We start from the raw sequence: 11,277 nt of genomic DNA, 5'->3' as shown, positions 1-11,277 counted from the left end.
TGAAGATTTATAATTCAGTTTTTCCAACATTTATCACTGACCTTTATTTATTCTACTTAACAGTGGCATGCCAGATTCACAAAAAAAAACCTATTTATAGGATACCACAGCCATCTATGGTTGGTGGCCAATATTCTAGATACAGTATCCTATAAATGCTAGAATATTATTCTTGATGACAGGATATATCTTGAAATGCAGTCCAGTATCATTTATTATGGCCTGCTAACCCATGGACTCATAGATTTACGTTGGTATCCTATAGATATTAATTGGCTTGCTATAATTATCAGGGTTATTTATAGGTGAGTGTTGAATGAAAGTGTATACCTATGGATATACTGACCTGTTGAGATCAAAGGATAATGTTCATCATTTCTGCATTTGCTCTTCACTAGTAATTCTATCCGTAGGTACCAGTAGGTAGAGACTGAACAATCTCTACGTTTGTAAGGAAATCTGTGCATTTGTATAGTAGAGGTAAATTTACTGGGATTTATTATTAGAGGATTTTGTCTTTAAATAAAAGAAAAAAAGAAGATTTGTTCTCCTTGCATATCTGTATTCTGCCAGAAGCAAGTGTTATAGGGATGGGCTGACAACATCAACACTTACCATGCCAACAAAGTGGATATTAGCAAAATTGAAAGTAAATAGTTTTAAAATTTAGATATTATAATAGTAAAATCCATATTTGATAAGGTAGAGGAAAATCAGGTCTGCGTAAATGCCCTGCCTAGCACATTGCATTTTATTTGAGCACCATGACATAATGGCTTTAACCAGAAATGATTCATCTTTAGAGGGTACTGGTAGATGAAAGCTTATTACCTTATAAACTGTGGTGGATAAATGTTTGTATACTTGAAGGCATCAACTTCCTCTTTACTTTGTTGGCAGATATGTAGAATATCAACATTCAACACATGTACAATACCTGTAATTTTGGAAGTTCAAGAGATAGCTCAAAATGCATGATTCATCATTTGTAAGGGGTAACTTAGGATTCATGCTTAAACAGAAATATTAGGCATATTATCAACAGGACAACTACTTCACCAGCATACTTTTACTTGAAATTTTGATCATATCAACGTTTCACTATTAACCTCAAATGTTACCATTACTCTCCATGTCTTGTCTTTGTCCCTTGATTACATTCTTTTGATTTCCGCTAGGTTCCATTCTCTTTTACATGTTAAAAAATATCTAAAAAATAACCATGAATTCTGAGGACACATGTCTAAAAGATGCATATCAAAGCAAAGATTGGGAAAAAGGAATTTCAAAATTGTTGTATTCATAGTATGATGATCATAAATATTTTCACAAATTTGACTTGTAGAAATGATACTTCTGCTGATAGAATGGAGGCAAATTACTTCATTCATTAACTTCTGTAATATAAAAATGGCAAATATGATATTATAATGCATTTTTCAGTTTTGTTTTGACCACTTTCAATCAACATATGCACATCCTTATTATGCACTTGCTATGCCTAGATCTAGGTTTGATATGTACTACATAAAGGTGGTCGTGTGAGCCTCAAGTAGTGAGACCCAACCCCTCACAAATATAGACACGAGTTGTCTCACTTTATGCACATAGACTCTTCTAATTGAACCAGTCTGAGTATACATGTACTATTATACTCTAGTCTGTGTTTCTACAACTTTTTTGGGTACAGTTTTCTCAGTAAGTTCTCATCACAGCAGCCTGAAATTTTAACACATACTTCCTGTTGGTATGCCATATGGTGGAATACATTTTTTGGAAAAAATTTACATTTTCCTGTTTACCAAGGACTTCATTTATTTTCCTTATAATGTGATTGAAAGTTGAGTAATTACTAGTCAGCCAAACTCCCAGATTTCTTGTTTAAATCCAGATTTTGCTGTAAAGATCATTTTCTCTTTTGTTTATATAAAAAGAAGGCTTGTGTACAAGTTTAAACATTTATAATATATCTCCAACAATAATCTTCCTTTCAACCTATCAACCTATTAAATATTTTTATGAAGAAAATCCCGTGTCAGATTGGATCAACAGAAACACTTGCATGGCAAATGGACTGAAAAGACAAGGCTATTACCCTATTCCTCTATTATGAGAAAGACGCTACCTTAATGCCAATGAAGGATACTTTAAGTTTGAATGCAATCAGTGTTGACGTTATGCTAAGTTGTCCAGTTTTTATCATGTGATGAACAGGAATTCTTGTGGTTTCCAGTCATATGCTTGGTCATACCATTCATAAAATCATTTAGCAGCACCAAATTAGACATCTCTGCGACTCTGCCATATATACCAGCTTTGCTGTCATATTACAATTTGTAGGAATATATACTAACACAAAAATCTAAATTTCATTTCAATTTTTATTGGTTAGAAAATGACACTAAAATATTAGTTTCGAAAAAACTGACAAAATCAATATATTTATAGATCAATTCTTCAACTTGATATAAAATCACTACACATGTATATAAAATCTTTTTCTTGCTAATATGTAAAATTTCTGAAACCCATATGGTTAGAAACAAAAAAAAAAAAAACAAATACCAAAACAGGTCCTACTAAGAGTCAAATATAGATTAAACTTTAATACTAAGCAAAACAGATGTAAATAAGACTTTTATTGCTATTTTCATATTCATTAATAATTTGGTAAATCTCAAAAGAATAAAATATCATTAACAAATGTAAAATATATCACACTACTGCAAAATGAAAACTATACATATACATCATGGCACAATGAGACAAACATTTCTATGTTCAATTAATTTTCAACTTGTTAAATTGTGCTTCAGCTGACAAAAATATTACAGTAATGAACACATGATATTTAAACCTCCCTGTAATCTGAGCTGATGGAGAAAATTAATATACACTTATGGCCCCATTTAAATCATTATAAACAAAACCTTACAACTATAAAGTAAAATGAAATACGCTTCTACATATGTATCAAAATTTCAACATAGATACTGTTGACAAACTAAATAGGCAGTGCAGAAAATGAAAAATGGAATGAAAAACAACACAAAAATGTTACATTAAAGTTCTTCCTTATCTGATTTTTTCTCCTTTAATCTTAGCTGAAATGAGGTTAAAACATTTAATCTGGATCCTAACTGCTCCTTCTTTTTGTCACTTATTTTTCCATCTCTTATTTTTTCAACCCTTTTAACTTCTTCTTCAATAAATGATACTCCTTTTTCTAATACTTTATTCATGGTTTTAACATAGATATCAGCTGATTTTTTCTGAGATTCTTCCTTCAATCCTTCAGCAGCCTTTTCAGCTTCAGTAATGATTGCTGACTTCCCGTCTTTATCTTCAGCATCATAAAATCTTGAAATAAGCTCATCAAACTGTTGTAAACAGTCTGGAAGTCCTAACCAAAGCCCTGAAAATAAAAGAACATTCAGTAGTTGAAATAAGTTAAAACAATAGTGTATGAAAATCATGTACATTTTTTTTTCCATTTGTGGGGAAGCCTACACATTATATAAACACAATTGCAGTTTAGAAGTATTCTAAAGAATAAATTGAATCCGAAAATTTTCTACTGCTCCAGTTACTTGGAATGCATTGGGTAAGCAAAGAAATTCTGATTCCGAAAATTTTCTACTGCTCCAGTTACTTGGAATGCATTGGGTAAGCAAAGAAATTCTGATTCCAAAAATTTTCTACTGCTCCAGTTACTTGAAATGCATTAGGTAAGCAAAGAAATTCTGATTTTGAACAATCACGAAAAATCAATAGGTAATGAAATTGAAATGACAATATACCTTTTATATATGAAATTATTTGTAGCACTTGTTTCAGCTTAGTTTAAAATATAGATATATTACGACCTGAAGACATTTTCCATCATTGACATTTATTCAATAAAAACTTCTTTAATTAGTATCAAAGCATTACCTGTTTTTGTCATCAAAAACTTTTTGATTTCATTGGCGTTCTTAGTATCTCCAGTATAAGGTATTCCTTCGAGATCCCCATTGATGAATAATCTGTACACAGGATAATGTTCCTTAGAGACACCATATCTCTCAGACAGGTCAGAGTTCTCCTTCTCCCCATAGTCTGAAAACATAATAATTGATCTGTTTAATACATGGTAACAGGTAAATAAACTGACTAACTACATAAGTCATGTTAGTTGCAAAAAAAACATTTTCTAACCATACTATATTAGCATGGAATTTCTATTTAAAAATTATTTAAAATTTTTTTTACCAAGTTAAATGCAATAAAATCAACACTTCATGAACCATGAAGCAGTTTATGGACAAGCGTAAATTGTTCCCAAGTTGATTATGCAAGCATAACTTGGTAAAATGTTAAAGACAGTCCTCATCATTTAATTTCATATCAATTCCAGTCTAAATTAAGATTTGATCCCTAACAGAAACATAAATAAGTGTGGAATTGTTTTAATCACAGAATGCAAACCAATCAACGTGAATGGTGTCTCAAGACCAAGTTAGTTTCCAAAAAAGACCTAACCAATCAGAATTTTGTTTACAAATCAAATCAACTTAATATATAAAATCAAAATGTCCAGAAGTGTTCTGCTTTGTATTGTGGGCAATGATCAAGAATGCTCATTATAGTCATATTTTTTTATGTAAAAGCCAGAAATTCTTTGATTCTTTGGGTTAGTATTTTAAAACATGGTTTGGTCACACACAGGCTTGACTATATTTTTAAGTAGCAGTCTATATAAAAATCAGACAGTCACAAGAAGTGATTTATGCATGCCAAAAACCCCCTAAATTTTATTTCTAATTAAGAAACAGTTACAGACCTAATAACTACTCTAATTTGTCATTCGGTTGTTGCACTCTGGAGATAAAAATTATGTAGATTGTGTATGAAACTGGCACTTTGCAAGGGTTATCATTCTTGCTTTGGTTGATTTTATTTGGAGAAGAATATATATAGTTTTCTCAAAAATACAAATCTGGATACACTAAGGACTATCATAAACCAAAAAAACATCTTTTGTTCAGTTGGTTTCTCAACACCATGAATCATCTCTACCATAGGCAGTGCCTGAATTCTATATGGACTAGTACTTAATTACATCCACTCCATAATAAATGAAAAAATCATTATTGGTCTTAACTAGTTTTCTTTTAATAAACCATACCTGAAACCTGTATTTCAGCAGCTATGGCATCCTCTTGTGATAGTGTAGCTTCAACTACTTCCTTGAATGTATCCTGTTTATCTCCATAGGGATAGGTTTCATCAAACTTAACCAATACTGCCTTGAAGTGTTTTACAATCTGAAAAACAAGTCAAATCCATATGAAGATATTTTTATTTAACTCCTCATCTTACAATGGTAACCTTTCATTTCAACATTGCATTTATTATGGCAACTCCAATACAACACAATTTATACACCTTTAGTAGTATACCACTCTCCTTGTGCCTAGATAATTTTATTCTGCTGGTGCTAATTATTAAGCACTTGCTAAGGTGGCAAGTGATACTTTACTGAATAGGCAACATTTAAAATAATGTTTGTTTTCCCTTAACTGACCCTAGCTCCTGGCTTAAGTAGGTAGGTAGGACAATCTTTCATATGTTCATATGATTTCGTTATTTGGTAAAGAAGTGAAATATATTGCTTTGAAAATTAGAAAAGAATCTTGTCAGAGAATGGCAATAAAATTACTTGGGTAGGCCAACTGTTAATGGTAGGTAATGTAAGCGGAAACAAACTTAATTTTGATTTTGGTCCTAGTATTTTATACACAGTTTTATTTATTTTTAGCACCTCAAAACATTTCTGCCTTCCTTAAAACTCATGTTAAGACAGTGTTTAAAAGTTGTACTTCTACAAAGCTAGCTAGTGATATTTTATTTTAGAGAGATGAAATGGATAGTAACTTATCTCTTCGACAAAGAAAAGTAAACAAAAAGTTTCACACACATTTTAAAATAAACAGCTGATTATAATAAATATTTTGCCATCAATTTACAGCATGATCAAAACATTTTTTTTAAAACTCAAACTCAATCTCTGATAAAAAGGTAAACGGTTCATTTGATGAAACAAAATTTATTTTAAAAATGCAACTTTCATGGTGATGAAACATTCATAAACAGGATGGCAAAATATATTTGAATTTTTTTTCAAATTGATACCAATCTTGATTAACTTAAACTAATAAATTAAATGAAAATAAAAAAAAGTTCTCAAAGTACCAAAAGAAGGAATACAGGTACATGTATGTTGAATTCACTGGTTGAAAGTCAAGACTAACATGACCAAGTTTATTTCTGACAAACTCATTAAAATCAAATTGACTTGGTAACAATTTTCCAATTCAATATATAAGAGCTTACTGAAGATAAAATAATGACCATGAAAGACAAATTACATGATTACAAGACATATGTTACTATGAACAACCATTTACAAGGTACATTAAAAAAATATTCTTACCATAAAACACCTGTAATCACTGAAATATTACGTGTCACATGATAAATGGTAAATAAATTGAATACAAAAGACAGGAAAATGTAAATTCTATCAATTGGAAGGGAAACATGGCAATATGAATACTGGTACATCTAATGTATAAACTGAGTACCTTGCTAATATTACAAATTGTGAATCTATATATATGCATCATACCTATGTTGTACAGATTTGTTAATATTCAATGAGGGGTCAATTAAGCACCAAATATTCTCCATGTTGGAGGATCAGTGGTTCAATTAGAACCCTCAATTTCTGACCTACATTTGACCTTTGATATTTTATTTACTGGTGTATAGTCCTTGATCATTTATTCCATGAATATAACTTTAAGTTAGCTTTGCTCAGTTTTTTTCTAGCATGGCTTGATAGCTGGGCATCAATTAACATACACAGTCGTATATAGTTGATGACTTTTAATTATTACAGTTATTAATTGTGGATTTGCATACACAGAAAATATTTCATAAATTAACACATTCTCCCAAAAGGAACAGTGACAGGGATGGCCACACACAACATATCACTTTCCTGCTGAAAATGTTGCTTTAAATCAGATTGTTTTTCAAAACAATGTTAAAGAAAAGCCAATAGTAATTCCAACCCTTTACTTTACTAAGCTTTGTCTTTTGGGAGCTATTTGATTTTGCTGTGTTGTTATAATGCTGTTCTCTTGACAACCAGATATCTGTAAGACTTCCTGTTACAAAGGCTGTGCTTCAAGTTTTGGGTTAAAAACTCAATCAATTTCTTCCTAAATGCAAATATCATTTCAAAATTATGTCACTTCCAACGGAACCATTCTTTCATGTTTTTGAGCATCTCCATATATTTCTTGATCAAACAAATACATCTTCTTTAGCTACAGAACTTGAATATAAAAGCCTGAATAAATAGACTTGCATGAATGAGAGCAAAGAAAAGGATGTAGAAACTAAGTGGATTTAATCTATTTACTTTTACTCCTCTTTCTCCCTTTGACTATTACAGTAATACAACCTTCAGGCTAATTTCTATAAACTATCATTAAATGTCAGACAACTGAATTAACTTCAATAATTGGCAATTAAGATGTAGAATAAAAGGATAATTAATTGGAAAGAGTGAAAAACCAAAATATTATCACGAGTGCCTAAGAATGTCTAGATTTAACGAGAGTGAAACTTGTTCCAAAAACGACTCAAGTGTTCTTGACACCAGTGATCAAATTTTGGTTATTCACGATAACCAATTTATCATCCTATTTATTAAATAGATTTTATTCATAATTTATCAATATTTTCAATTTGAATTTTGGATTCTGTAACTGGCCGACTGATATCAAACTTATGACGTTTTGGTGGGAGAAAGTGTGAGTGAAATTACCGAATTTATTTCGCAGTGCGAGTTATTGAAATATATTACACTCCGAACATTCAATTAAAACACAGCTATCTATATAATAAATCATTTTATTTACTGCAGGGCTTGAAATTAGCACAGGCCCACTCGCCAATGGATCCTAAAATTTGGTGTGGGCTACTAAAATTTCTACTGTCGTTGTAAAGAACTATTTATATTGGCTACCAAAATTTAAGCTGTGGGCTACCAAGCCAAAAATTAAGGTTAAAATCCTGTATTAATATCCATAGGAATTCTGCTTTATGCATACAACAGCTTCTTCCAAATACTGTAATCTTTCAATATTTGACTTAAAACATTAAAAGCAATCTAAGTAACTTTTTAAGGTATTGTATCAAGCCTTGTTGAATTTCAAAAACAATTAAATTAAAATTAGACCTATCAACAGTTTCAATCACTCCATGTAGTGACTAAATGGAACATTTGATAGGTCTAATCTTAGAATGTTTTAAATACTGTACATCTAAATAACAAATACGAAAAAAATATATATACTGTATTTTCTTGACTATTAGTCGATGGGGAGTATAAGTCAAATTGCCTAATTTTGACCAAATTCGCCAAAAAAAAAAAAAAAAAAAAAACATAGATAAGTCAAATTTGTCAGATTTGTCGAGGGTCAGACGTGTGCATATATATCGTAGCTGTCTGAGTTTAGAGGTTTGTTTTTAAAAGCATATTATTCCAGCGATGTAACTTTGTATAGTATTTCTCGTCTGAATTTAGCTGAAATATTGCTGCTCAGACATTAAACCCCAACAATCAATCATGTATAGTATTTCTGAATTAAATTAATATTTGTGTTTTTGTTAAAGTGTATTTTGTCCACAAGTTAAATTATTTGTATTGAATGGCATGTCAACGGCTCAGAAGCCTTAAATCATCATGTGTATGAAATCGTAAACACGTCAAGCATGAAATAAGCGGGAAATTCATATGATGAATTGGTCATAATTACGAGTGGTACTTAATAAACAATTTCACCTTGTATTATGTAATACTAAAAAAAAACAATTGTTTCCTGTACTTTGTCCACGATTGCAATTAACCATTTAGATAACACCTTAACTGATTATAAATTGAGCCAGGTTTAAAAGTGTTACGACATACCGTAAATGGGTATAAATTTGCATATTAAAGGACCAATAACTCTTGAACACTTGATAATGTCTTTGCACTTAAAAAATAGTTTTGTTAAGATATCTTCTAGAGTTTGTTTATATATTTTATATATTTTACTGGTTTCAAAGTTTTTATTAACATTGTCATATTCATTCATAAAGGATAGTGGCACAGATCAATAACCTTCGAGTTCAATCGCCGATTAAACTATTTAATTGGCCGCTTTTGTTGGCAGCAGTTTACCCAAAATTTTGAATTAAAGCAGTCAAAAATGAACTAAACAAATCTAATGACATGCATTGTAGATGAACATATTTTCTTGAAAAATCCTTATGTAAGTTGAAGTGTACGATAATTTGAGGCTGACAGTTTGCTTAAAAAAAATAGACTTACAGTTTAGAAAATGTGATAGATAGAATAGATTTGTATCGAGCTGTTTTCTGATATGACTGCCCACATAGAATATTTTGGGGCAAAGTCAAGAATAAATTCAGATCTGATTTTCACAGTAGTCAATTGAAATAAATTCAATAGACTACTATCACATTCACTACCATTCTGGAAAAGTTCTTCAATTATATCAAGGTCAACTAGTCATCAGATGTAAGATCAGGAGACATCCCAAATTGGAGCCAAGGGAGCATAAACTAGATTCTATCACTATAAAGAGTTTTTAAGTAGAAGCATTTCATATATAATAATGGTTGGAGACATTATTCCACAAAACCATTACTGTTCTTGAAGCCATCAAATCTGATATCCTTTCTTTTTCTAGTATAATGCTGTAAACCAGTTTTTACCTGATTCATTGTAAATTGTGAATGTGAAGTTACCTGTTAATTCATGGACGGCCTACCACAGGCCTGTTTCAGACAGTGCTTCACCCACTTTAATAGTACTACCAAGTGCAGCATACCTACATGTATGATGTAGTAGTTTTTCAAATAGCCAGTTAAAGAACTTGGCTAACGGAATAAATCAGCTTCTCGCTAACCAGGTCTAGGGTTGATGTTTGTAATTGTGATTATTAACTGATTACTTAAAATACAGTGCAAATTGCCCATTTAATATAACAGGAAGTTGCATGGATTTATTACACCCGAATTTATACAGGGCAATGCCCTGTATTAAAAATTTTAATACAGGGCAATGTCCTGTATTAAAGTCGGGCAAATTCGGCTATTTCCGGAAACGTACAAATACGAAATGAACTATAGTCAAGTGTAATTTTCTGTAACAGACTATAGTTTTGCAGACGATAAACAAACAATGAACATGGCCGCACCAGAAAGAATGTCAGATCGAAAAGCAAAGAGCGGCGAGGATATGCTGGAGGTATTAGCACATGATATCATGAGATATGAAACATTGGCAGAAAATGATGAAATGTTAGCACTGGCATCGGCTCTCGCCGGGGAATCTGAAGAAGGGTGTACGATTTACGAGATTGATGTCCCACTGCCACAGCCACAGGCACAGGAACAGTTCGAGGCTGTTGACATTACTAATCCTGTCAATAATGTTAGTGATAATATAAAGCCTGTATTATGTCCTCTGTACGAATAAATACGAACTAATGGCATTTTAAGTAATCAGTTAATAAAGGTGTCATGAAATGGGTATTTTCATACGAAGCCTGTATTATGTCCTCGTACAGTCATTTTAAGTAATCAGTTAATAAAGGTGTCATGAAATGGGTATTTTCATACGAAGCCTGTATTATGTCCTCGTACAGTCGTATTGGGTCTATACAGATGATCGAGACCCAATAGGACTGTACGAGGACATAATCCAGGCTTCGTATGAAAATACCCATTTAATAACACTTTAGTCTAATCATGCTCTCCTTAACCTAAACCTGCAGTGTATGTGTATCGCTTAATCCTTTGTGGATAGTAAAAAAGCCCCGTCATGGATAGAAAAAAGTTGCCTGTGCTTTGGACATCGAGTTCCAAAAGGATAAGACAAATTTAAGAACATAATTTGTTAACATTGTTTCAGAACCGGCAAGGGATCTAACAAGATTTTTCCTTGTTATTATAAATTATGCATACATATTTTACCTTCTCAAATACGCCTGAGTTTAACTGAACGGAACCTTTCACCGTTTCTGAGTTGCCATTTGCGATAAATGCAAAAAACATTATAATTCCAAGAAACATTTCTCCTTTCAGATCCATGCTGTCTGTAGAAGATGATGTGGACCAATGAAAACTCGTTACACAATGTTAGCCGTCAAT

General features: G+C 31.6%; 1 protein-coding gene across 1 annotated transcript; it reads right to left on the bottom strand.

The window, feature by feature from the left end:
• Nucleotides 1-2,363: 2,363 nt before the first annotated feature.
• LOC148608240 (endoplasmic reticulum resident protein 29-like) lies at nucleotides 2,364-11,249 on the bottom strand. The gene is made up of 4 exons (XM_088546516.1): nucleotides 11,101-11,249; nucleotides 5,168-5,306; nucleotides 3,934-4,098; nucleotides 2,364-3,415 (listed from the first exon to the last, which is right to left on the bottom strand). The coding sequence occupies exons 1-4, from the start codon at nucleotides 11,215-11,217 to the stop codon at nucleotides 3,063-3,065; spliced, it is 774 nt and encodes a 257-aa protein (XP_088402642.1). The 5' UTR covers nucleotides 11,218-11,249; the 3' UTR covers nucleotides 2,364-3,062.
• Between the last annotated feature and the right edge of the window lie 28 nt (nucleotides 11,250-11,277).

This window comes from Perna viridis, chromosome 9, assembly GCF_037379345.1.
Source record: "Perna viridis isolate PV_CMFRI_1.1 ecotype Kerala chromosome 9, ASM3737934v1, whole genome shotgun sequence".
Lineage (NCBI taxonomy): Eukaryota > Metazoa > Mollusca > Bivalvia > Mytilida > Mytilidae > Perna > Perna viridis.
This window is presented reverse-complemented; position numbering and strand designations above follow the sequence as displayed.

Excerpts from the sequence above, each read along its gene's own strand:
- LOC148608240 (XM_088546516.1), bottom strand. The coding sequence starts at position 11,217 with ATGGATCTGAAAGGAGAAATGTTTCTTGGAATTATAATGTTTTTTGCA. Across the intron at positions 5,307-11,100 it reads ACTCAGGCGTATTTGAGAAG|ATTGTAAAACACTTCAAGGC; the intron begins GTAAAATATGTA and ends CTTGTTTTTCAG. Across the intron at positions 3,416-3,933 it reads GTTTTTGATGACAAAAACAG|GGCTTTGGTTAGGACTTCCA; the intron begins GTAATGCTTTGA and ends TTTTATTTTCAG.